Genomic DNA, 27731 nt, shown 5'->3' on the forward strand with positions numbered 1-27731 from the left:
GCAGCCTATGATGAAATTCTGCTCCCATAGAAGTCAACAGCACAACTCCCAGTGACTTTAATGGGAACAAGATCAGACCTCTGGTTGGAGCTAGGAATAACAGAAACTTTAAAAACTGTCACCATGCACAGGAGAGTAAATATAGATCTTATTTGTTCCGGTGTAAATCTGTAGTAACTTAATGGAGTTACTGCAGCTTTGCACAAGTATAGGGCAGATTCTGAACTCATTTATTGTTTGTATTCATCTGGATTGCATTTATGCACCGGTCTCCTGTCCAACTCCTGTAATATTCAATCCTTGCTCACTAAAGTGAGTGCATGGTGTAGGTCTGATCATACTGCTGAGCCCTGTGCACATTTCTCTGTATTATGTGGAAATATATATAGGCACAGAGCAGTGGTGTTTGGCTCTCTGCAAATCTTTCAGCAGCCTTCCAAAACGAGTCTGTAATTCTTAAATGTGCGCATTTTACAGGAATGCAGGAGGTGGAACGGCAAGCCATTTGTTAGTTGGTGGCTCCCTTCCGAGTGTTACTTAACAAACAAGCTTCCCTAAACTGGATTAACTTCTACGGAATGTATGGGTACGTCTACACTACCTGCCGGATAGCTATCGATCTATCGGGGATCAATTTATCATGTGTAGTGTAGACATGAAAAATCAATCCCCGATGGCTCTCCTGTTGACTGCTGAACTTCAGCTCGGCGAGACATGGAAGCAAAGTTGACGGAAGAGCAGCGGCCATTGATCCTGCACTGGAAGAACACAAAGTAAGTGATTCTAAGTCGATCTAAGATACGTCGACTTCAGCTACGCTATTCTAGTAGCAGAAGTTGCATATCTTAGATCAATCCTACCCCCCAGTGTAGACCAGGCCTATGTCTCTGAAAACCTGTCCCCACCAAGAATGAGGAGAAAAAAAACCAAAACACCTCATGAATCTGCCTCTGAATTTGAGAGCCTCAGTCCTCAAGGATTACCTTTCTATAGAATTTGCTGCCTAGTCTAAAAGCAAATAGAAAATAAGCAGTCAAACAGCAATTTTAGAGTTCTAGCTAAAGAGGATTCACTATTATAGATAGTTAAAGATTTTACAATTCTCACATTCTGTAAACACCTTGTTGAACTAAATTACTGTTTAAAAACTAGCCTGACATCTTTAGATAAAAAACACACTGATTTGCTTACCAACTCCATTTGTTGTTAAAAGTATTTTAGAAAAAAAGGAAATAATTTCTGCCACTTTTGCACTTTCCTATAGAAGAAGAAAATTATGTTCGATACTCAGGATGCAATTTCCTTAGTAACTGCTGGTAAATAATGTTTCTCATCCTCCCTTCTACCAATATTTTAAAACACAGAAGGCATCTTTGATCTGTGGGAGACATGCTAACCTGATCAAGATACTCAGCAGTTCATAACAGAAGAGTTTCTCCTGCTTAATTGCCTTTAATTCAATTAAACTTGCTCCATTCAGAAAAATCAGCAGCGGCTGTATGAATATGTGAAACACTAATGGCTGTGGAGCCTAGTGCAGCCTGTCCCTACATCACCACCTGGAGGCTATGCAGAGCCACCTCCAAGAAGCACTATGAAGGGTAGATGCCGCAGGAAGTACCACCTAAAGGGGCCAGACAGACAGCATGATAGCCCTTTGACTGGCTCATGTTTACTGTTTAACCCTGGAGGGTGCACCAGGCAACCACACAGACTTCTGGCTTGCCATGGCTCCAGGCCTGGCCTTGCTTTCCAAACTCTAATCTCCAGCCCCAGCCTGACTCTGATCCTGACTCTTCCCTCCTGACTTCATCCTGGTAACTATTTCTGATCTCCAGCCTCGGAACCCAGCCCAACTCTGACCCTGACCCTTGCCTACCGACCCCTGCTTGTGGACATCCTTGACTCTCTGATGCCAGCCCAGAAGTGACCACTAGGCCAGACTGCCTGCCCTAATCCCTTATATTGGTCTAGTCTACTGAAGTTCTTATAGAAGGCCTATCATTGTGGTATCTGGGTGCTTTCAGAAGTATTATTCAAGAGTCCAATAGTCTCACATAGGCTACTAATTATCACAATATAATTAACATAACACAATAAGGTATTTGCATAGTTAGAGGCCCCGTTCTATCAATTGCACATAGTGAAAAGTCTTGTCCCACTCGCCCTATTGCATTACAGTCCGTTTTTATCAAGCAGTGGATTTCAAGCGTCTCCAACTTTGCTCATGCTACTTTACATGCAAATCCACCAGCAGTGGATGAGTCATTGGCAGGGACCTATTGCCTTTCAAAGCTTGTGAAATAGGACCCACAAGGATCAGGCTGGTTTTTCTTAGTGATCATTTTAAAAGAGAGATGAGAAGTTTTTTAGATCTTAAAATACAATCTGTGGCAAGGAAGATGGGGAAAACACAGGAGAGATTATATTAAAACAAAATACCAAAAAGGGCAGAATGTAGAAATGAGGTAAGTGGTACTCTTCCGCAAACAGACCCTGTTTAATTTAACTGTTTTTAAACATACTGAGTTAAACTGGTGCACAAGCCTGTGCAGACACACTTACTTCAGTTTGAGAGCAGTTGGGTTTAGTTTAACCCTGGTCCTAATCAACTTAATCTGAATTGATATACACCAGATTTACATCAATTAAGGGTGTCCACACGGCCTTTTGCACCTGTTTAACTAAACACTGGTGCAACTTTGCATGTAGACCAGCTCTTGGAACATAAAAGAGATCCCTAGCACTCTAGCCAATCCGAAATAGTAAACATAAATGTGAGCTATCAGGACATTTATTGAATTTCCACTTCTCTTTACACCAATCTGAAGCAGCTCAAACACTGAAAGGGTTGAAATGCCACTTTCCATCTCAACTGGCAGGAGCACCAAACACTCCCACTGTGTATACCATCCCCGCTGTGACCTCTTTATCCCTATCAGCATATCCATGGCAGGTCAACAATAACAAAAAAATGCAAGTTAAATCCTAAACCTTCCATGAACCATAAAACCAACAGCAACTTAACCTTTCTGCTCTAATGCTGACTAAAAATAGAGACTTAAGAGAAATAAGTTAGGAGCACCTTATATCTGGTTGTATTGATGTGTTTGGGATTGCTACTCAGATCCCATCAGTTCCAAATCACAGTAATAAAGAAGGTGAAATGAGAATTCTTATCCACTAGTTGGATTTCTGCATCTCTCACCACCAATCTGAAACACCCAGAATCTGAATTCCACTCTGGCAGAATGACATTTGGACTCATGTCAAAAGGCTGCATCTGCAGAGGCAAACATATTCAGTTTAGTGTGCCTAGAAGTAATGTCTACACATCTAATCTATCTAATGGGGGGTGGCAAGAACTCTGGTTCATTGTAGTCAGGACAAAGGAAAGGCACAGGACTGTAGATGAAGGGGTCTCAAGGAGAAACAAAGGTATTGCTGGCGACACTTGTATATGGGCACATGAAAACGGGCATTGTGAATAGACTCATAGAAGATTAGGGTTGGAAGACATCGCAGGAGGTCATCTAGTCCAACCCCCTGCTCAAAGCAGGGCCTACATCAACTACTTTGAATGCAAGTTCTTTAGGGCAGGGACCATCCTTTTGTTCGGTGTTTGTATGGGATCCATGCCGCCATAATATAAAATCCAAAGGACCCCAAAACCTGAATCATGGACTAGGGATAACTCCATTCTGAAGTTTCTCAAAAATGAACAGATTTAGCAACTTCAGGTTTATTATGAATTATTTATTTATATATATTGCATTAGTACCAGGCAGACCTAGTTATCCTAGGCACTTTACAAGGAAGGATTGGGGCATTAGACAAAGGCAAAGGCAGGCATTTTGTACTGCAGGTATTTTTCAGCCTTCCCAGGCGTTTGGGTTACCATGAAAGTCAGTGAAAAACAAAACCCGGGGAGACACTGCTGCTTCTGTGTCTTGTGAAAGGAAAAGGAAACTGAGAAAAAGAAAAGAACCCATGGCACAGATAGGGGAAGGGATAGCTCAGTGGTTTGAGCACTGGCCTGCTAAACAGGGCCAGCTCCAGCTTTTTCGCTGCCCTAAGCGGCGAAAAAAAGAAAAAATTGATTGAGCTGCCACCAAAGTGCCGCCGAAGAGGAAAACAGGGAGTGAAGAAGCAGCCGAACTGCCGCCGAAGACTGAAGCGGGCCGATTGAGCTGCCACTGAAGTGCCACCGCTGCCAACCCAGATATGCCACCCCAACAATGGACAGACTGCCACCCCTTTCTATTGGCCACTCCAGGCACCTGCTTCCTTCGGTAGTGCCCGGAGCCAGCCCTGCTGCTTATCCCAGGGTTGCGAGTTCAATCCTTGAGGGGGCCATTTAGGGATCTGAGGCAAAAATATGTCTGGAAACTGGCCCTGCTTTGAGCAGGGGGTTGGACTAGAGGACCTCCTGAGGTCCCTTCCAACCCTGATATTCTATGATTCTATAAAACTGCTGCTTCTCAGTGGAAGAGAGGGTACAAACCTACCCAAGTCTATCAGCCCCCAAGCAGCACAACTGAGGGTGCCAAAGTTGGGAAAGTTTCCATTTCCCTTCAAAGAAAATAGATGATGTGAAAGGGCAGGTCTCTACGGCTACATCTACACTGCAATAAAACACCCACAGTCGGCCCATGTAGCTGATTCAGACTCGTGGAGCTCAGGCTGCAGATTATAAAATTGCAGTGCAGACATTTGGCCTCGGGCTGAACCCGGGCTCTGGGACTCTGCCCTCTCGTGGGATCCCTGGGCCCAAACATCTTCACTGCAATTTTACAGCCCAGCACCCAAGCTCCACGAGTCTGAGTCAGCTGACACAGACCAGCCCTGGGTGTTTCATTGCAGGGTAGACATACCGCTATACTCTCAAAAGCGATAACAATAAAATACTAATTATCCTTATTTACATAAAGAATCATGGCATTGTTCTCAGCACTGACAGCAGGACGTGTTAAAATGAGGGGCTATCTACTTTAATGCTATAGAAAAGAAAGTCTGAGGGGGGAAAAAACAGCTTAAGCAATTTCCTAACAAATACCAGGTACCTGGCTATGGATGGCATTAGAAACATTGCACTGAAAGATCTATAATTGCACTGCCATGGCACTAGAAACACACACACACACAAAGCACAATAAGCTCTGTGTTTCTAGGTGCTTACTACAGTGAAAAGGTCAGTTTCCCAACATCCTTGCAGTCATTGGAGAGGTGTAGATTTGGATTTAATGAGCAGCACATACCATCTGTCAAATAATGCCTTTAAGAGCAACTATGAAACCTGCAATACCCACAGTGCAGGAGATGGCAGAGGCTTTTAAAATGGACCAGCAAGCAAATGATTTTGCAGATATCGAGGAGGTGTGGGGGAAGCAGGCAACTTGTTTATTTGGCAACTATTATGATATTTAAGTGAGTCTTAAAACTGAATTAGAATAGTTGTGCCAGTTTATGCATTTGGGCTAATAAAGCCAATGTGCTGACAGGCAGGCTCACTAAAGTGACAAATCACAGAATCTGATTAATCATTGCCTTATACCTAGGGCTACATCCATTACTTCAATGGAGTGATGTCAATTTGTACCAGCTGAGGATCTGGCCTGTGCCACCACATCCACACTGCTATTTATAGCATACTAGCTTGAGCACAGCTAGCATGCGTACATCTAACCACGCTGGGAATCACACCTCCCAACTGCAGAGCAGATGTACCCTTACTTTGAGCCACATCGGGTCAAATTTGACCCTACCTGGTCTCTAAAGCCATACCAACATCTGGACACCTCTGTTTATCTGCACTCACTACTTCACAAGCACAAACCTCTTATAGGTACATATAAAATTATTTAGACAGCTAATGAACAAACGGATCATTCACACAAATCGGATACTTCAAGGTCTGTTGTTAGCACCCGCAAGAGAGGGCTCTCTCAAAAATGTGGCCGCATGCAACTGCAATATGTTTGCAGCTTCAGAAACTACAACCTCATACCTAACACCTTATGTTGGACTGAGGTTTTTAATGATTCCATAGCTTTCACAGAAAGGTTTTTATGTATAAAACAGCCTCAGGACAGTCCCTGTGGTGCTATGATTTCAGTCTGGTTGATACCTGGTATCATTAGTGTTTAAGGGGAAAGAGGTCACTCCCCTCCCAGATTGTAGCTTTTCTCATTGGTCTTCTTGAAATTAACCACCTCAGTAACTGAAATGGTTATTTCAGCCCTGTGGCAACCTCTGTTTTCCCAGAGGGGGAGGATTACATTTCCTAAGAGCCGGCAGTGTAATAATGCCTTAGGACAAGACCCTACCTTTCTCAACCACATTGGGTCACATATACTGCAGTCTTAAATAACTGTTCTTGCTTCCCTCCACTGTGTTTTGAGATATTGTGGAAAAACTTTTTTTTTTTTTTGGGGGGGGGGGGGGGGGCAAAAGCAAAGATTTGTTTTGGAGGCCTAGCTCTCACTGGAATGCACAATTAAATCCCACAAAACACAAATAATTAGTGGTCCATAGCCAGCCAGCATGAGAGATGTAGGTTAAATTATCTTTGGCAACAGTTTGGCCTAGGCATCTCTACAACAAGGAGAGCTGTAAATGCTGTCTGTATTGTTAATCACAGGTACTACCACTGAGATAACCAGAAGTCAAAGAATTGCCCAAATCATTGAGGGTCAGAAACAGAAATGGCTACATAATAAAAAAAGATTTATTTATTCTACTGGTTTATGTTACTAGAACCCATTAATAGAATAATGAGCAAATTATAAGGTTACCCCATAAACATCACTATGCTGAAAGTTAAACAAGAGGGTAGTATTTATTAAACAAGCTGTAGGCTAATAATCCTAAAAATTCACTTACGAGTCATCAATGTTGTGTCCACTGTGCTGACCAGAGTAATACAAAACACACGTATAGACGACTGTAGCAAGCTGAGAGTGAAAGCTCCCTCTCACCTATACTTGAAAAGCTCTACATTTCCTATGGTGAATTCACAAGCAGAAAAGAAAGTTGCCTATCTTTAACATCAATAACAATATTAATCAAAACTGCAACTTTCATGGCTCAGCTGTTGTTTAACAGGGCTTTGGCAACATCTCCTTTAACCCGAAAAACTGTAGAGAGAAACTAATCATCACACTTTTGGAAAGGAAAAAAATAACCACTTTTGGTCAGAGACCAAGCATGGAAAATCTCTGCCCAAAAGGTAAATGTTTCACAAAATAAGCAGTGATTCCTGGCTTGCAACCTTAAATATACTGCAATATCTATATGACTGCTCTGTCACTTGGCTGGCTACTACAAATTCCTCTACTCTGACTGGTTAACTACCCTCACAACTCTCCCAGCCATATGCCAACAGAAAACATGGTGTAATCAGCTTCTGATCCCTTCCTCATCACTCTTTTCCCAACAGCCTACCCGCCCTTCCTCCACAGCATTTGAGGAAGACTTAGCCCCTACTTGAAGCAGAGTAGAGAGATCTCAACAGTAGTCACTTGGGTCACCATCCACAAAGATACATTACTTAGGTGCCTATGTCTTGAGTTTAGGTGCCAAAGTCCCAGTTTTAGGCTCCACTGTGATCCTCAAAACTCCCAATGAATCCCATAGGTACCTAAATCTCACTCACCACCTAAGTTTTCAGCACGAACGTTCTCGCAGAGCCTAAGTTTCTGTTTCTGGGCATGTTCATCGCCACCTCACTCTATGCCTTCAGATATCTATTTCCTATCTAAGCCCCAGAGCAATTCATAAACCAGGGGAAGACAGGTGTTGGTCTGTCCAACTCACATGTGGGGTCTATCCAGCACATGTGCTCAGCAGCTGCCTCATGGATCAGGTCCCACTCAGACAGAAGAAGTGTCCATCTTGTAACTTTAGCCCAGTGATTAGAGAACTCACCTGGGATGTAGAAGACCAAGAATTTTCCCCCTCCCGCTGTGTGCTGGAGGGAGAGAAAGGATTTGAACAGCGGTCTCCCACCTCTCACGAGAGTTCTCTCATCACTGAGCTATAGGTTACTCTGATACAGAGCTTCCTCAGTCTCTCCTGTTGAAGTTGTACCACTGTAGATAAATAATGGAAGAGTGACTGAGGCAAGCAGACTGGACCCAAGGTCTCCAACCTCCCAGCTGGGTGCCATTAACGAGAGGGTTACAGAGTTGTTCACTCTCTTTCTGCCCCAATGACTACTGAAGTATTTAGTCACAGTGAAACAACCAATAGGCCAGAGAGAGAGAATGACTTTGTAATCCAGTGCTCAAAGCATCCACTTAGGAGATGGGAGACCAAGGGTCCAGTTTCCCTGCTCCAGTCACTCTTACATTATTTAGCTTCAACAGTTGTTGTTATAAGATGCCTACCACCCTGACCTCTTCCCCCCTTTGTGTCGAGTGAGGTCGGCACCTAACTCATCCCACAACCACCAACTTAGGCATCTAAGCCACCTGACTCTGAGAGGTTCCCATTTGTGGATCACTAAGGAGAGCTAGGCACCTCCCTGGAGCCTTTATTTTGGCGCCCATCTCTGTGAGATGGGCAAAACTTAGCACACACCACACTCATCGGCATCTCTCGTTGGCTAGCTTAGGCAGGGAGCCACCTAGTGTGCTGACTTTTGTGGATTACATTCTAAAGCGCCTCAGTCGGCTTTGTGGATAGCAGGGCTGTTTCTGTGATTTTCTAGGAGCCTGAAAGCGCACTGAGCACCCAGGTCTCTTGTGGATGCAGGATTCGGTAAATTAGACGCCTCTCAACCAGTATGCAAGGAAGGGCCTAACTGAACTATTTCTTGGGTCAGTAGCTGCAATTGTATTCTGCAATTGTATACCTGCATTCTGCAATTGTATACCTGTATTCTGATTGGTAGGGACAATGCCACCACTTCAGCTTCACAAAATGGGCTAGTTTTATCCCCACTGAAAGCGGCAAACTTTGCCTCCCACCATCAGCCTTGGCTGCTGCACACAGAGGGTTGAGAGAGTTTCACTCCCAAGGGTGACCTCTTTCCTTTTGGAAATTCCAACCAGGGAAGACCGCTTTAATCTCTGCTGGAACTCCACAGGAGACAGGACAAAGGACAGTAGCAGGGATGCACTGAATTCAATGCAGTAGACATCTGCCCAAGTAACACTCTTCCCCAGCTGATGCTCTCTAATAGGGGAGATGTTTGTACTGATTGAATGGGCCCCAGAAACCACAGCCTACTTCAGACATTTTCCATCACCAGAGGCCTGCCCAGTTTGCAAAAGCTGGCAGAGACTGGCCCTCTATGATTAGTCACACTTGTCAAATAAATCGTGTCTGGCTAATCTCATCCTACAAACACTAGCTCCACATAAATTCAAGTTCGCTCCACGCATGCAACCCAATCAAGCATTTTAAATGCTATTTCAATTATTCATGCTTATTTTCTACTTTATGCTTGCCTAAAACCTGTCCTAATGCCAACTTGTGTCCCAATACAGTATGCCGTTTTTTCCCCCTCCAGGGTTTGTTTAAAATAATACCCACTTTGACTCTCCCATAGAAGAGTATAAAAGGGAAAAATGTAAAAATAAGTTTCACTTGCACACAAAGATGTCTCAGCAGATCAGGAGTACAAAAAGATTTGTATATAGTGAGTTATTGGCCATATCAAATATTAACACAGATTGTAAAGTCACTGAGACAGGATATCAACTTGCCTAGTGCTTCTTAACTATCTATAGGTTCAGTCAGTTTCAGAGTACTGGGAGCCGTGGTTTACTGGATTAGTCACAACAGGCCATTAATCTCTGCATCCTCAATTTTAATCCAGCCATGAGCAAACTGATTGAAAATCATTCTAACCATGTGATCAGAAAAAGCTCCTAAACAGTGTTCTCTAGCCTACCTGAATCCCTGCAGCTGAGGTCACAGTTTAACAACACTATTCACAAAAAGCTCATCTTCCTTTTCTGCCCACTACCTATCAAACCTGGCACCAATAAGGTCTGGCAGAGTATTGTCTTGCCTAGTTTTAATCCTGTCGCTGTCAACTAAGGTCTGATTTGGGAGGTGATTGTTTCAAATTTCATTTCAGTTTCTGTTCACAAAGCTTAATTTGTTTCCCTGACTGAACACCCAACACACATTTCATTTAGGGAAAATGAATCCATAGTGTTACATAGAGAAAACCGGATTCCAAATAAATGTACATCAAATGTGTGTGTCTCTTTCCAAACAAGTGCCTATAAAATCTAAAATCAGGTATTCTGCACATACCACAGTGTATACAAAAGCTATGGGTAGGTTTACACTGCCATCAGAAGGTGTGACTGCAGCACATGCAGCTAGATCAGTGTTTCCCAAACTTGGGACGCCCCTTGCGTAGGGAAAGCCCCTGGCAGGCCGGGCCAGTTTGTTTACCTGCCGCGTCTGCAGGTCCGGCCCATTGCGGCTCCCATTGGCCACAGATCGCTGCTCCAGGCCAATGAGAGCAGCTGGAAGCGGCGTGGGCCGAGGGATGTGCTAGCCACCGCTTCCCGCCGCCCCCATTGGGCTGGAGCAGCGAACCGCGGCTAGAGGGAGCCACAATCAGCTGGACCTGCAGCTGTGGCAGGTAAACAAATCTGCCAGGGGCTTTCCCTAAACAAGCGGCATCTCGAGTTTGGGAAACACTGAGCCAGATCAAAGCTAGCTCGAACAACAATAGCAGCAAAAGCTCAACATGAGCAGCAGCTTTTCCACTACGTACCCTCAGTTCTGGGTAGGCAGGACTAGCATGTCTACAGGTGGTGCAATGAAACCTCCCAACTCCAGTACAGACATATTAGAAATAGTATAGAACTTTTTAAAAACGCAAAAGATCCTGTGTTATGTATACCTTGTCTAGAAAGCCATGCTCCCTTAGTTACCATGAAACCATTGCACGGGCAACTGAAGGAGAGAAAAAATGAAAACAATATGTTTCTGAAACTCCTTAAACTTTCCTAGAAGATTTTTTAAACATATTATATTGTTCTAGGTCATACATCCTGGAACCTCCAGGGACTAGAATCAAGTGCTCAGTATCCAGCCGAAGAGAGAAAAATCTCTCTCCTGTTTCCAGACGTAGATTTCAAGACCAGAAGGTACCACTGTGATCATTTAGTACGACTCCTGTATCATAGACCATAGAACTTCCCCAAAATAATTCCTAGAACAGATCTTTTAGAAGAACATCCTATCTTGATTTTAAAATAGCCAGTGATGGAGAATCCACTGCCACCTTTGGTAAACTGTTCCAATGGTTAAGTATCCCTCACCATTAAAAATATTAGCCTCATTTCCGGTCTGAATTTGTCTGGCTTCAACTTCAAGCCACTGGATTGGATTATATCTTTTCCTGCTAGACTGAATAGCCCATTATCAAATTTTGTTCCCCTCCAGGTTCTTATAGACTTATGACATCCTGGGTCCTGAGATAGTCATGTGATCTCATCTGATGAGTGATGTAAGGTCATCTAAGACATACTGCACTCATTGGCTCCCAATGGAATTATCTGGATATAGGTAAATCAATCACTGAAAGGCAGACCTTTAAAGGGGGGGGGGTTATATTCAATTGCAAATTACTTCAGTCTCAAATCTGAGCCACAGTTTTATTTTCTCAGGGGCATTTTTTAAAAACAAACAAATGATGTCGAAGTTAGTGTTAAAGATGCCTTGTGTGTCATATTCAAGCAAAAGGATATATTTTAACTTTTAAAGCATGAAGACATTGCCCTAGTTATAAGCAAAGGCAGGAGGGAGATAAAAATGGGAGTGCTGAGAATAACTCTGCCTGAACTATGCTTGCATAAAACTGACATGAGGTTTTTAGACCTCGAATATATAACTGTAACTAGATGAGCAAATGCATGTTTGCCCAGCAACGTCAAGTGAGGTAAGTGCAAATTTTGCAGGCTCACAGTTTTGACAATTTAAAAAAAAATTAAAATTGAGATTACAATTTTGTTCATGTAACAGGAGCAAAGAGTCCTGTGGCACCTTACAGACTAACAGACGTTTTGGAGCATGAGCTTTCATGGGTGAATGACAATTTTGTTCATATTAACCTGTCATTTCTCTGCATTATAATTTTTTGCTTTTGTTTCTAGTATAGTCAAGAGAAAAATGGTATGTATTTCATTGGTGGCCTCTATCAAGTCAGGGTTAAACTACAGTTAATACGTTTGTTTTAAAATTTTGAATGCACACCTGCTCCTGCCACATTAGTGACACTAGAATAGTCTAGATCCTCACCTTACGTGATATGGAATCCAGGGTTTACTTTGCTTAATCAAAGTATAAGTTCTGCAGAACTTCAGTAGTTTGATCAAGGATAGTGCAAATTCCTTCGCGCATCAAATCATACAAGTATAGAACTGGAAGGGACCTCAGTAGGTCATCTAGTCCAACCCCCTGCACTCCAGGTAGGACTATGTAACAACTAGATGATTCCTGATAGGTGTTTGTCTAATTTGTTCTTAAAAACCTCCAATGACAGAGATCCCACAACCTCCCTAGGCAACTTGTTCCAGTGCTTAACTAGGAAAAGCTTTCTAACTGTCAGGGTAATGTGTAGCCTAAACGTCCCTTGCTGCAATTTAAGCCCATTGCTTCTTGTCCTATCCTCAGAGGTTAGGGAGAACAAGTTTTCACTCTCCTCCTTGTATAATTTTATATTTTTTTTGCTTTCCACTGGACTTTTGCCAATTTATCCATATCTTTCCTGAAATGTGGCACCCAGAACTGGACAGTACTCCAGCTGAGGCCTTATCAGCACAGAATAGAGTACAAGAATTACTTCTCATGTCTTCCCAGAATGAGTACTTCAAAAGAATTTAGATTTATTAATAAATGTTTATTATTCTTAGGTCTCAATCCAGCACAGCACTTAAGCACGTGCTTAAGTACCATCAACTTCAATGTGAATTAAGCATATGCTTAAGTGTTCTGCTGTTTCTGGAAGTTAGTGCAGGCACAACAGAAGGTAGATGAAGATAACTGTTTTTAGGATGCTAGCATGAAAAACTCACTCAAGGCTACCTATTAAAAATAAATCACATTATTTATTACTCTATTTTGCATCCCATTCTTCACCAAGTTAAATACCTGTGACTCTAGGGCAAGGGCACAATTACATGAGAAGTCTAGACTGGCAAAGATGTATTGCTAACAACTAGCAAGGAGAGTGCAAGAAGGGTACTGAGGATAAAAAATATGCACCTGCAGGTAACTTAAATTCTATCTGCAATTACTAACTGCCACATGGCACCCTCCGGTTGATCTAAGCAGAGTGGAGAAGTCTGTGGAGTCCTTGTAGATCACTCTTTTCCAGTAGGAATGAAAACATATTAAAACAGTGAGAAATTCCTCCTATAATCTTCACGCTTTTTAAGGGCAGTTATTCAAAAGGAAAATTAGAAGAATATACTGGAAACTGGCTACTAGGAAATGTAGATATCATGGGTGAAATCCAGGCCATAGCAAAGTCAATGGGCAAAACTCCGAATACCATTGGCTTCAAGGTGATCAGCATTTCAGCCCGGAATATTAATTCACGTTCATGTGCATGGTACATCCTGCAAGTATATCAATATCTATGGGAATCTGTTAGTCAGCAGGTACAATGTTAATGGAACAAAGACTGGAAGAGAATAATTTAAGGGTTGATTCTCTATAATCCTGTACACTCTGCTGTCCTTCACACCAGTGCAAAGGAAGAGTCAAACACTACCAAATCTGAATGGTAATGACTTAAATGGAATTTTAAATGATGCATAAACTTTGTCCATGCTCCCCCTCCCCCAACAGTAGTGAATGTCACCTTAACAGCTCTTGGTGTACATCAGGGGGCAGAGGCGGATGTAGCCTCCCAATTCAATGGGTGCACTGACCCCACACTTCTTCCTCTCCCCGCATTCCTTCCCTCTTCCTACCAACTCAAGGTTTCTGGGGGGGAAGGGATTTTAGGGTCTTTCCATCTCCGTCCCACATCCAGCCCTGCTCCCCTCTCTGTCCCACAACCACTCTGAATCCCTGGGAAGGAGATGCCATCACGACCTGGAGTGGGCAGGAGCCACAAACCAGGCTGATCTGCCCCAACTGCAGTGGCACAGGATCCCCCTCAACCTGACTATTCACTTGCACCCCAGCTCCCTGCACACCAGACAAGAGAACAGCCCGGCTTACCCTACCCCTAATCATTACCCCTCCCTGCTGGCTCAAGGCTTTGCAGTGGTCCCCAGCACAGCTGCCCTGGTTCCAGCAGATGAAGCAGGACCCAGGTGCTGGCCAAGCCTGGCATTCCCTCTCAGCAGGAGTGCTCCTTTCCACACCCAGCTAGTTTGAGGCTTCTCATAGTGCCCCAGCATCATTTTGTGAGCCCACTTGGGGTAAACTGCCCCTTTTGTCCCCTTCCCCCATCTGGGCGGCTCTGCCTATGAGTGCGCATATCTGGGGATGATTTCTCCAGTTACAGCCGCCACTGATCAGGGAGAATCAAAATCAAGATAAACCCAATATTAATGGGCCTAATATCATACTTCTGATACTTCAGCCCTACATTCGAGTAACTTAATTGACGTCAGTATAAATTGGTGCAACAGAGAGAAGAATCAAGTTCTAATGACTGCAATTTGTGCGATATGAGACCTGTTTTAATGGTGGGGTTTTCCATTCCCAAGAGACAGTCATAATCCCTCATGATTTCTATAATGCACTCTGATCAGGTGTTCTTCTAAATGATTTTCGAGAAGCTCAGGTATTATTTTTCACCGAGCAGAAAGGGCAGATTCATTCAGCTGTAATAGACAAAATGTACATTTCAGTGCAGAGGAAGGAAAGGGAGATGGGAATGAGATCTGGGATAGAAGATAATAGCCCTCACTCCCCATTACCTTGCACCTTGTGCAGTCATTCACACCTGTACAAAACAGAGCAACCTGCTACTGTTCTGGGAGCTCTTTATACCCACTTGGCACTATACCACCTAGGTACAAGACAATGGAAATTCAGGCAAAAGGGGAGAGTGACCTTCAGGACTGAAGGGGGCAGAGGTTCCCTAGAGTCCCCTCCAGACCCCATTTCTAGTCATTTATCGTGTCCTCTCCCACAGTTCCTAGCACGAGGGATTCTCGGAGCAAAACAGACAAATGAAAGAGCCTCTCGTTCCCTTAGGAAAGCAGGAAATGTGAGTGAAAAAGACAGACAAAGGTGGCTTGTGTTTCAGGCAGTCTTTCTGGATTCGGCCCTGTGGGCTCGGTCTATCAATGGGTCGATTGTCTTTTAGTGGGGTCTACCTCCAGCCCCTCTGTCACGGAGTCACCAGGCAATACTCTGGAACTATTCCATACGAAGCCAGTCAGGACTCTGGGGGAGCCTCCTCTCTCTGAGCATACTGTTTCCAGGGCAAGAAGCTTACACAGCTTCGAGCTTCTTGGGTCTGACCTCGGAGCATTCAACATCCTCTTCTCACACCGTGCGCTTCCAACAGCGAGTCCGCACAGGTGAGGCTCTTGGGGAAGCCAGTGGGCCCTGCACCCAAACTCCGCAATGAAACATGACTCTCAGCCAGCCAGTAAAACAGAAGGCGTATTAGACGACAGGAACACAGTACAAAACAGAGCTTGTAGGTACAGAAAACAGGACCCATAAGTCAGGTCCATCTTTGAGGCAGGGAGGCCAGGCCCTTGGTCTGGGCCTCCCTCTCTTTCCCCAGCCAGCTCCAAACTGAAACCCCCTCCAGCCCCTCCTCTGGACTTTGTCTCTTTCCCAGGCCAGGCGGCCACCTGATGATCTCTTTGTTCCCCAACACCTTCAGTTGGCACCTTTGCAGGGGAAGAGCTCAGGCCACCAGTTGCCATGAGACAGGGTGTCAGCCATTCTCTATGCAGACAGCATCACACTGGCCCTCAAAGGCTCTGCAACAATCACACCCCCTTATCCCACCACCTAGATACTTAAAAAAGGCATAGGGGAAATGGAGGCACCCACACAGTATTCAGAGAAAACATTAAGAACACTCCCACTTCATCACACTCTCCTCTTCGGGTGTGCTACTTTGCAGCTCGTCTGTGCCGCTTCAGGAGTGGTAGGCCTGTGATGGTTTTCCTCTTGGCTGATCTGTGTCTGCTGTCAGCAGTCTCTGAGGTGGAGCAGTCCTTCTACCATTCACCAACCCTTCCTGTGGCAGGTTTTTCCTTTTTTAAACAACCCCACACCATCCACACAGAACAAGCCTTGCAGGTGCGCCTCATTAGTGCTGAACTGGCCCAGAAGAGCTCATTAGTCTCCTCACCACCAGAGCGAGAGCCTGTCCCTTCACAAAGCCCAATATAATGAGAGCGCTTAACCCAACTATGTGGTGCACAAGACAAAGGGATGAATTCTAGCAAACGGACACCAATTTGAAGGTCAACCTAATAAGAGTCAGGTTTATCTATTTGATCTGTTCCAGGTTCTCAAAAGCCTTTGGAATTAGTAGTTTAACACAAGGCACAAATAAAAGAGAGCAAATGATACTTAGCGAATAATAAGGCTTGAGTAATAAATCAAGCTCCAGTAAACTTATGGAGAGGCCAGAGGCTAAGAGCAAGAGGAAGGAATGTGATCACATATTCAAATTTCCCTGTTAGGCCTCAAGCACTGAAAGCTTTAAAGGCGCCATGTTTTGGTAAGCAGCAAGGCCAAGCAGTATAGGGCCTTCTGCTCGTCTATGTAAGCTGTCCCTACACAGGGCAGTGGCCCTAGAAGCCTTCCACCACAGGTGTGCAGTTTGCCTCATGCTACAGAGGCCAAAATTAAGTCTCCTAACCTGCAGATTTCAGGGACTCCACTAGAAGATGAGGGCTCTTTGCCACAACACAGGCCAGGCGCCTTGGCTTTCTGAGTCCTCTTGACAGCTTAGCTCCTTCAGTCCCTGTACTGCAAGCAGCTCCTCAGCTGTTGGCTGCCCCAAATCCTCTCTGGAGTGGGAGGGGTATATCATAGGGTGGTGCAGGAAGCCGCACAAGTTACTGCAGGTTCACTTGAGAGTAACTAGCATTGTTTTGCCCTGCAGATTTCACCTCCACCCTTTTCACTCCTCAATAGTAATGCTCTCCCAGATTCCATGCCATCGCCAATCAGTTCCTGGAGTGCAGACTCCCCTCCACTCACAGAAACAAAGGGCAACACTGGAGCACTAGAAATACAAACTAAGGACTAGGGCCTGTAATTCTCTGAAACCATTTTCATGAGGGTGTTAAAGAGCTAATATATCGGTTTGGGCTTAGGCCCTAATTCTGACCCTGACAGTGGCTGGGCAAACTCCCTGCATCTGTGTGAAGAGCCACTGAATTCAACAGGGCTGTGTCTGTGCACAGTCAGCATCAGAATCAGGGCCCAAGGCTAACTGGAAGGGGTAGGAGAAGCTGAAGAGAGAGAAAATGGACAACAGTTTAACAACATTTAAGAATTAACGCCTAACATCCCTGTTGGGTGACCTTGGGCAAGTCATTACACCTCTGGGCCTTATTGTCTCCCATTCTGCAGATGGGGAAACTGATCCTTACCTTTCTTGTTTAGTGCTTTGAAATCTAAGGAGAAAAGTTTACATGAGAGCTAAGTATTTATCAATACAAGGCTTCTTTTGTTCATAACTTAACTAAAACAACACAGCGTTGACGAACCCATATCCTATGGTCCAGACAAAACTCATGCAGAAATCACAGAGAGTTCCTCAGACTTCCCTATTCAGGGAAAGATTAGGACCCATATGTTTTGAGACTTCAATCATTCAGAATCTCTTCCTCCTGGCAACTACACTTCTCCCTTCTATAATTTAAAACTGCAGTTTCCCATGTAATAAATAATATAATTCACCTGCAAAGGGGATGGATTCTCTCTCACAAGGACAAATGACTCACTGTCCACCAAACCTCATTTGCAGGTGGCTCTGAGATAAAATGTATTTTTCCTAGTCCACATTTGTGTGCAAAAACACCCTTGCTCTTCAGAGAGCATAGAGGACAATCTATTTCCTTTTGCCTCCCTGTGTAGCAAGCACAGATCAATTCTCTCTCCAGTGGCCAGATCATGCTACCTCGCCAGAGAAGTGATTCTACGTCAGGAAATTCCTTCAGTTACTCACCTAAATAACTTGTTGGGAGTGCAGGTATGGTTTGCCAAAGGCATGCCCATTCCACCTCTGCTTCAAATCCCACAGCTATCCACACACTCATGCACCCAGGGGGTTAGGCCCTCTCTCCCCACACTGGTATGACAGGTGCTAAAAAAGCCCTGTTATCCTAGTCTCTCGACATAAGACTGGAAGGGGTTTTGAGGGGGTTCGCTGGAGCAAAGCAGGACATTGTGAAAGTTCATAGTGGGAACGATCAGCAATAAATTTAGCAAGAAATTGCCTGTAAATCTGCAAGGAGGAAGATGTCACATAAGGTGGCTCAATCTATCCCCATGGACAGACACTGATCCCAAAAGCTACCGATACAAGGTGGCCTCTGAGGAAAGGAAGAATGCTGCTGCTCAGTTTCCTCTTCCTTCCTGCATGTGCTTAATGGACACTTTGGGCCAATAACCACAAACTTTTTCATCCACTCCACACCCAAAAGTTTGACAACATAATCTCATATCAGGATAAATATACCACACACCAGGGGTTGATCATGTAATCTGCCAACACCTCTTGCAAAGTGCTGATTATCTTGAACTCCCATGGAAGAAGTGCAAATGGGCAATGATTATTGAGAGTGCTCCACACATAGCAGGGTCAAACAAGTCTGACCATTATTTATTACACAATTATGTCTATTTTAATCCTCCATTTTTCAAAGGTTTTATCATCTTTTAGTGAGTTATTTGCAAAATAAAACTATAATGGTATTTTACTGTCAAATATTTATGTTACAATAGGTGACACTGCCTGGGAATTTATGTTCAACATTTTATTATAAAAAAAGAAGATTTACAAGACCTCTATACACAGAAAATGTATTTTTGTATGAAATTTAAAGGGGGAATCCCAGTGACAACAGCTACTTGTTTTAGTTTTAAGCATTCTCCTTACTCTATCACTGAGCCATTGTGTTAGAGCCTGGAAACCACAAACTGCTAAGTTTCTTTCCATTTTTCAAGCTGAGTAAAAGGCAAATGCTAAACCAATAGCGTAAAGTCTAGTAGTGTCCCAAGACTGTGTGGCTGGACCCCTTTATACCTAGATGGAGCTCCACTGAAGTTAGAAGCAGCGCAGGGCTCTGCCGTACACAGCAGCTTGCCAGATATGGGCCAGTTTCTCATTTACCCCAAAACCACTTTCCATCATTATAGCAGTGCCAACGGGCTTTATAAAGTGGGTGTGAATGTCATTCTATATTGTGAAGGTACCTCCCATACAGCTCTATTGAAATATGCTACATATGCCATGCAATATATCTCCATAAAGGTTAGGATTAATACATTCAGTAGATCATATTTGCATGCATGTATCATTTTTGTATTCGATGTTATGAATGTTGGCTGTGTATTGGCTTGATTTCTAAATAACCGTAGCAGAGCATTTGGTCAGTTCCTGGAGAAAGGAATGTTGAAATTAAGTCCCTAATCAAGAAACACTTAAAGGATAATGGATCTTGGAATGCTCCAATCCACATAAGTAGTCTACTTGAGGATGGTTATGTTTGCACTGTAATGCCATCAAGCAATGCAAACATAACTACACTAAAAGCAGAAACAACGAATCTGAATAGTCTATTTAAATCCTTTACTTCTACTTTCTATTCCTCCAAACGTGGACTGTAAATAGAACAAAAAAGGGATCGGAGCAAGATAATCAAATTTATCCCCATATGTCAAAGGGTCGTCATAACTATGACTCTGACCCAGCTATGACCATGGCACAAGGTTGTAGTAAGTATATGATAAAACAAATATATAAAAGACTTTTCCCATCTGCTGTCATGTTCCAAAGATACTGTAAGGCCTGGACACTACAGTGATTGCAAAGCCATCTAAAAAACTATTAGCATGCGATCCAAAGAGCCAAGAGAAGTACAGCTCTGATTACAAGACAAATGCAAGCAGGCTTAATTTGTGATATCCAAAGAGAAGAATTTAGATTATTAAAATCCTGACAAACAAACAGGACTCAAGAGATTTTTTTTTTCCTTTTTTGGACGAGAATTCTAACATGGTGGCCTGCTATTTCCATTTACACCATGAAAGAGGTTCACTTCCTGCCAAAAGAATGTTAGTCATCTGCGGGTCAGAAATGATGCATAGTTTAAGCTACAAAAAGCATCCGTTCTCCAACCTTTAAGTAGCAGTAATGTACAACAACACTTTGCCAATCACACAGGAGTATTCAAAACACTAGTTTTATGGTAAGCATGTACTCCCTGTTCACTGGTGTACACGGAATATTAATTATGCAAAAGCAAAGCTATCCACCATTTAAATCCTTGATTTAACATTTAGGTTGTTTGCTAAAGATACGACTAAAACCGTTTGTGGACTCAGGAACAAAACTAGAGAAATTAGCATTAGTTGAATTTGAAGACAACTGTATCTTAGAGTCATGAGTGTCTTCTTCATCTATGATTACTTTCAGGCCCTCCAACTGGGAAGTACTGATTATTATTTTAATTTTGTCTTGCATGCTTGGAGTCTAGTTCAGATTCATTAACAATGAGACTGCATAGCAAGGCCAAAAGACAGATACAGCTTTAGGAATAGCAGATTTTAATTATAGTTGTTTGTGAAACAATAGCGGAGATTACAGCTCTCTCCCTTCACGTTTATTTGTCCAATAGAAAACAGTTTGTTATAACATCTGCAAGATTATTCATAAACTTCCCTTTCCCATATACTCTCACCAGCAAAAAATAAGTACATAATTTTACCACCTATCTGGTCACATGTTGTAGCTGGCAAGGTAAGGAAACAAATAGGATAGCTGAAAATATAAAAAGGACATGAAAATATTTATAACAGACAGGCCATTTCAGTAGCATTTAAAAAACAGGAACAACTTAACACCCTTTGAAAGAGATGAAACATCTGTGGCACTTCCAACATGAGGCGGCATTCAAAACATTTAGAGCACCAGAGGAAGAGCAGTCAAATCATACAACTAGGTCCAACCTGAAAGTCCCTCGATCCTTCGGTCTGATATAAACTAAAGGCCCCAAGTCAATGCAGACTTCCCACTAACTTCAATGGACTCCATACAAGACTAAGAGCCTGCCCACACACTTTAGTTTACAGGACTGGGACCCAAGAGGACAAGAGGCCATCATACACAGGATGCCAAAAGCTCTAAGCCGTTTATCATACCAAACTATTGGCTGTATATTCCCATATATCATTATGTCTAATGATGACACATCAGTTGCATTACTCATGTATGCATAGTTCTTTCCCCTGGAACCTTACACAGAGTTTACATATTCGTAGCTTTCTGCCGTCACCAAAATCATGAGAAAAATCCACTTTTCCAGAAATATCTAATTAAATTGCCTTAGTTTTTGATCCTGAACTATTGATGTACAATACAGCAATAGCAACTACTAGACAGAACTCTCTTCTCTCACCTACCTCACATCTAAAACACTGAAACTCCACTGACTACAACTGACTTACTTCTGTAGTATATTGCTGTGGGACAGCAATATCAGGTCCTACAACTTCAGGTGCTCAAATATAGGCTTGGAGATGGGGTGAACCAAGTAGGCTTTGTGTTCTCTTTGTGCTTCTCAAATCCTGGAGCTATCCAGGAGCTAATGTAACCCCCAGCACAATTCAGAGCACCTTAAAAGCTATTCTGCATTATGCCAGCTGGTCACCGCCCCCAAGAGACTGTAACACCAGTTAAAGATCAGATGGCATGCAGCAGTGCTCCAACACATCCTCTCTCACCTCCCCTCAATAGCAGGGGAGGTTATATCAGTTTTAGACCACCAAGGAATTCCTCCATGTGGATAGCCTTAGCTGTCTGCTGAATTGGTGGAAAGGGGCCATGTGTGTCTGGACAACAGCAAACTCCTAACCAGAAAGAGACTATTCTCAGATAAGAGTTCTGGGGGACTTCATCCATTTCATTTATATGAGCTTCTCATTGACCAAGGACATTATGAGGTACTGTATCACAATTGCAGTATGCCACTAAGAACCTGAGCATCCAAGTTCCACAAACTTTTCTATTGAATGGATCCAAAGAGAACTTGTTAACAGAAACTTGAACAGTAAATGCATGTGACAACTTAAACTTTTTTTTTTTAAATGTAACATACTGCAAAGGTTTGAAAAGAGCATCTTCTATTACACCTGGTTGGCAAATGTCTAAGATCATGAGAACATTACACACGGTTTATGGAAGTGACTGTAGAAGCAAATGTGGCAGCCATTATGTGAGCAGCAACATCCCACCCATAGTTGTGAACATTGCAGCTAATTAATCTACAGTGGTATTACACAGGAAGGGAATTTTGGCCATGATAGCACAGACCATAATCCCCTTACCTTTTACTCAGTGTCAGGATTATCTGCAACTCCCTTGAAATAGCAGCCAGAAGGGATCTTATTTTAACATTCTGTCTAAAGGATGACATCTCCATTGGCACAACGTTCTGTCTAATGCCATGCTATAGCATCACTAAAGGACATGAACCTATAAGATCATTTGAATCAGTACTATTTACAAAAAGCATCAGAAATGCACCAGCGTATTTTTTTAAAGAGGGTTTTCGTTCCCTTCTATAGAGTTAAAATGATTTTCTTTTTCCAATAAGCCTGTTCTTATTTATCATTCATGCAATCAAAGCTTGGTTCTCTTTTTAAATAGCTTCAAGCTGCCAAAATCCTAATTCAGTATTTGCAGAAAATAAAAATATCTAGCTTAAGAACATGTGCAAACAAAATATACTTGTTTTGAAATATATGTCACTAAATCAAATGTATATAAAACCACAATTGTTTTACTTCTGCATTCCAGTACCATTCTTTCCAGACCAACCCAACATATCATTAACTGAGGCACTGATGAATGAGGAACATTAGGTGGAAGGTGCCTGATGATGCAATAAGAATTCATTCTTTAAAAAAAAAAAAAAAAAAAGTATCGGTACTTCTTTTAGTAAATGAAACTCTGTTTCGTTATCTGGAACACTATTAACATGCTACCAAAATTAAAGCTGCATGTCACAATATTTGAGATATAAGTGATCTTTCCTATTAGTCTTCCTTTCCCAATATACTCAAACCGTCACATGGGAGGGAGGAGGTTATGACATCAGAAAGTGGCAAGCATGTGTTAAGACTGCAATCTTCATGTGAAAGATGAAATAGAAATGCATAACTGGCTGAGAAGCTATATTCACTGCAAGTTATATTTTGATACACACACAAGACTGCCTGAAATAATGTTTCATACATTTCTATCCAAACATTTATTATACTTATAAATACAACCAGTCAACAGATGGGGTAAGGAAACCTAGTTTTCCATATTCAGCTGAGAATCAATGATGTCACTTTGAATTGTAGCCTCTGGTTAGGTATCAACTATGTTAAACAGGGCCCAATCCAACACTCACTGAAGTTAATGGAAAGACACACACAGACTTAAATGGACTTTGAATCAGGCCCTCAATAAGTGCAAGTGAAAGATACATGTATACAACACCAATAGAAAAAGCACAATCTTATACTCCATTACTAAAATAACTGATCAAGAAAAAATGCTATAGTTAATTTAAAAATAATTTACTTTTGTAATTTACAAGAAATGTATTACTAGAGCACTTTCCTCAGTTTCTTTTTTGTGATTACCATGCTCACTGCATGACAGGCTCCACATACAAGGTTCTGGAATAACCTGGAATATAAAGTTCAGGAATACATGTTAATTTGGGACAAGTCTCCACAGGATTCAAAGCCTTCTTGAACCTCAAGCATTACCAAATGATCACTGTATATGCTTCCCTAATATAGCATAGTGCATACAAAAAGGCAGGGGGCGGGAAGAGGGGCAGAGAGAGAAATGAAGCGTTAGTGCCAAGCAGATATAGGCAGATCTTAATCCCTCTTTCTGAAATGACAAGTACCAAGAATCCATGAAAAAGGAGGATTCCTGGGGAAAATAAGGAACTGAAGGCTAAATGTATGTAAACATCCTGTATGAGGTTAAAGCAAACTATCTGAGGCCACACAGCAAAAAGCAGCCAGTAGTTCACTGTATTCCTTAAAAAATAAAGGATGGATATCACACTGTTCTCAGTGCTAGAGGGAGATGGAGAGCCAAAAGAGCCCCTGCAGGACTTATCCCACTCAGTTTCAGAAGCAGGGTTTTGGTTGGGTGGCAGCAGGTGGCACTGAGATCAGGAGATACTATCCTGTGACCATCTCAAGATGTTAATCTTTGAAGTGACAAGTATATTCCTCATTCCCATGCTCACACCAAGGAATTCATTATTCCATTGCTGTTATTTTTAAAGATGATGTCTAATTTGAAAAGTGCTAGATAGCTGGCGAATCACACTAGGTTAGACAGCAAAGTGTGAGGCTTGGATGAAAGAGGCTGGGGAGGGGGAAATCATGCCATTCTATGGAGTGAGAGGGTGAGTTACCCAGGTGGCACATATGAGAGTGGATTAGCACAAGGGCAGCCTGAGATGCTGCCAGTATGAGAGGATGCATCATCCAGGTGCAGAGGATGCCAATCTAAATGTCAGTGATATGAATCCAGGGAAAAGGTGTTGGATTACTCAGGAGGCTGAGGCAGGCACTACCAGGCAAGAGGAGAGGTGAGGCAGGTGCAGATCATGCAAAATGATGTAGATACTGCCAATGTGGGGAGGGGAGGTGGTGACAATCCAGTAGTTGAGAAGCCAGATTAGACCAGGGACTGGTGCAGGGAGTGCCAGTTGGTACAAGAACTGGTAGTGTGAATTGGTGCAGATGTTTATGGTCACTGGGGAGCTGCAATATTTGCTAAGCGCTCCTGGCTCTACACTGAGGCCTAGCAGGACCTCCCTCCCTGCAATGGAATAGCCGATGCTGTCAGAGTTCCCATTCACTGGTTTATGCAATGACTCCAGGGCAGAGGCAGCCTCCAGGGAAGAGAAGCAGATCAGGCAGCTTGGATCCACCTGGTGTCATCCCAAACTAGAAAACTGGCTGGCTCCCGCACAGTTGCTCCTGCAATATCATTATTTCAGCATGACTGACCTGACAAATTAAGGAGCTAGCCAGGGCTCTTTAAGCAGAAAAAAGTGTTTTCCCCAAGAATAAATTGCTCTAATCCTTAACACTAGATACCTGCCATGCCTACTCATTAACTGGATAGGCTCTGGTGACAACTGAAATTACCTGACTTCTGCAGAATGGTAGAGATCTCTGCAACCTTGAAACGAAAGAGTCTGAAACAGAATTCCCAGCCACACTGTTTGGGATTTTTTTTTTTAAATCCTTTTACAGCACACACATGCACACACACTAAACACACTGCTCACTACCATTCCATTTTTTGCAGCCCCTAAAAAACATGGCACACCAGAACATGAGAACTGTGCCAGTGAACTGCAATCCTTTTAAAAACCCCAGATCAACCGAGTTTTAGCTCTCTAAAAAGCCATGACATGCTGGGATTACTGCAATGTAGCAATTAATTATTGCAATCACTTGTGTGTTAGGAATGACTACCAGTATGCTACCAAATCACTGCAATTATTGCAACCAATGCACCGTAATTAATGCACTGCTATCAGAGTAAAGAATGGGGCAAAGGCACCTGACGAATCTCAAACTAATTTAGCCACGATTAGCACTGCTATTTTTTTTATTTTATTTTTTTATTTCTCGCACTTCTACGGACAGCGAAACCCGAATACACTGCATGTATTTTCCCCCCTTACATGTTCGCCGCGTACCTGAAATGCAGACGATGAAATTGGCTTGCAGAAGAAAAAGCACCTCCCAAACAATTTCCATCCTCCGAGTCTCATGCCAAGAGCATCCCTCGGCGAAAAGAAATAAAGATCAATATCGCAGTTTGAACGATCCCAGCAAATCTCCTTTCGGACTTGCAGACTGTATTCCCCAGATCTGCTGACAACACATGTCCAAGCTCTCTGCACGGCTCAAGCGAGATCCCTTCCCTTCTTTCACCCTCCAAAAAAGACCAAGAAGGCGGCAACCACCAGCCCGGGGGTCTTCCTCCAGAAGCGAAACAAAAATCCACCAACTCTCCCAACAAAACATAGACAACAAACGCCAGCTGATCCGGTCCGGCGAGTCTCTATTCCAGGACAGCCAGCTGCAAGTTACCCCCGAACTCTGCACGACTCACCGGGGCACTGCCACAAAGCCCCATGCCGGGGGAGGAGGGTGGGTTTCCTCTCCTGCTTCTACAAAGTGATCGGAAGGTGATTAATACACGTTGCTACGCATGAGACCCCCATGCGTGTTATTTCTCGTACATAACACGAACTAGAAAACACAGTATCATAGCCCAGTTCTCCTTCCAAAAAGGCTTTGGCTCCTGTAATTCCCCTTCAAGCAAACGAGATTTTCCGCAATGCAACTGCAGGGGTCGTTCTTCCCACGTCTACGGATTTCCCCTCGCCTTGTTTCCAAGTTAGAGGGGAAGTCACGTAGGGGGGAGAAAAAAAAGAGAGTGGTGGGGTTCGCCTCCAATCTCTGATTTGCATTGACCAGTTTGTTCGGGTTAATGAAACCTCCGAAACACCAAACGAAGAAACAACATATCTTGGTAGGGTTTCAATTTATCTTCAATACATATGCGCGCCCCAAACGAAAACCCGCTCTTCAGGTCTCCGTGGTGAAAGGGCAAGCAGCGGTGGGGTGCAGCTGCGTGCAATGACCTGGCAGGTTAACAGGGTGCCAAGGTGCAGAGGGAAATATGAGACTGTATTTTAGAACTTACTTAAAAAAAAAAAAAACAAGTTTGCACAGGTTGGGGGGTGCGGATATGTGACAAAAGGATACAACCAAGAGTTAGCAAAAAAGTAATTGCATTGCAGTGGATATCTAATTGCTTTCCTGAACCCACATTACTTCTACGCAATTGATCCTCCCCCTCCCTTATACAAATACACACACTATTTTAGTGCAACCTTTTACTTACCCCGCAAAAACGTCCGTCTTTCCCCCGCCCCCCTCAGCTCACGGGGGATTGGCACTCCTGCCTGCAGTCCCCAAAAAGAGATCAAGCTCCAAGCAGCTTGCTGCAGCCACCCAGACCCCTGGGGAGAACTTACAGCACAATCACGCTGCTCTTAGGGTTGGGACGCCTTCTCACGGAGGGGAATCTTGCTGTGGGCTCCAGGATGCTCTCAGCAGAGCTCACGGGAGCTTGGCGAGGCAGCAGGCGCGAGCTGGCGGGTGAGGCAGGCAGCGTTCCCCGGGGTAGGCGGCGCGCGAGAAAACAGCCTCAGCTGCAGAGGGGGCCGGCTCGGGTTAGCAGCTGGGGCTGCAATAGCTCCGAGGCCTTTTTGGGGGGCGGGGTGAAGAAGAAAAGCGATAGGAGATCATCACTGCTGACACCTCGGCTTTTTGTACGGCACAATCCAAACGCTTCTTCCCACTTTATTTTAAAATATGTACTAGCTGATGTTGCAAAATAAATAACTACACGAATAATAGTGTCACCGTGCTTTATTGGGGAGGGGCAGGGCGGGAAATGGAGGCAGTGTTAAAGATGGGGGGGT

General features: G+C 43.4%; 1 protein-coding gene across 3 annotated transcripts in view; it reads right to left on the minus strand.

Moving 5' to 3' along the window:
* Positions 1–27376, minus strand: part of CA10 (carbonic anhydrase 10) — a 326283-nt gene extending 298907 nt beyond the window's left edge. The window contains exons 1-2 of one of the 3 annotated variants that reach the window (XM_032774517.2): positions 27282–27376; positions 25932–26408 (exon numbers count right to left, since the gene is read on the minus strand). In XM_032774517.2, coding sequence (XP_032630408.1) covers positions 25932–25992 — 61 coding nt within the window. In that variant the 5' untranslated portion in view covers positions 25993–26408; positions 27282–27376. Of the gene's footprint in view, positions 1–25931; positions 26532–27148 lie in introns of those variants that run through there. The other 2 variants (XM_032774516.2, XM_075071834.1) reach the window with 2 other exon arrangements.
* Positions 27377–27731: the final 355 nt, after the last annotated feature.

Source organism: Chelonoidis abingdonii, chromosome 13, assembly GCF_003597395.2.
Source record: "Chelonoidis abingdonii isolate Lonesome George chromosome 13, CheloAbing_2.0, whole genome shotgun sequence".
Classification (NCBI taxonomy): Eukaryota; Metazoa; Chordata; order Testudines; family Testudinidae; genus Chelonoidis; species Chelonoidis abingdonii.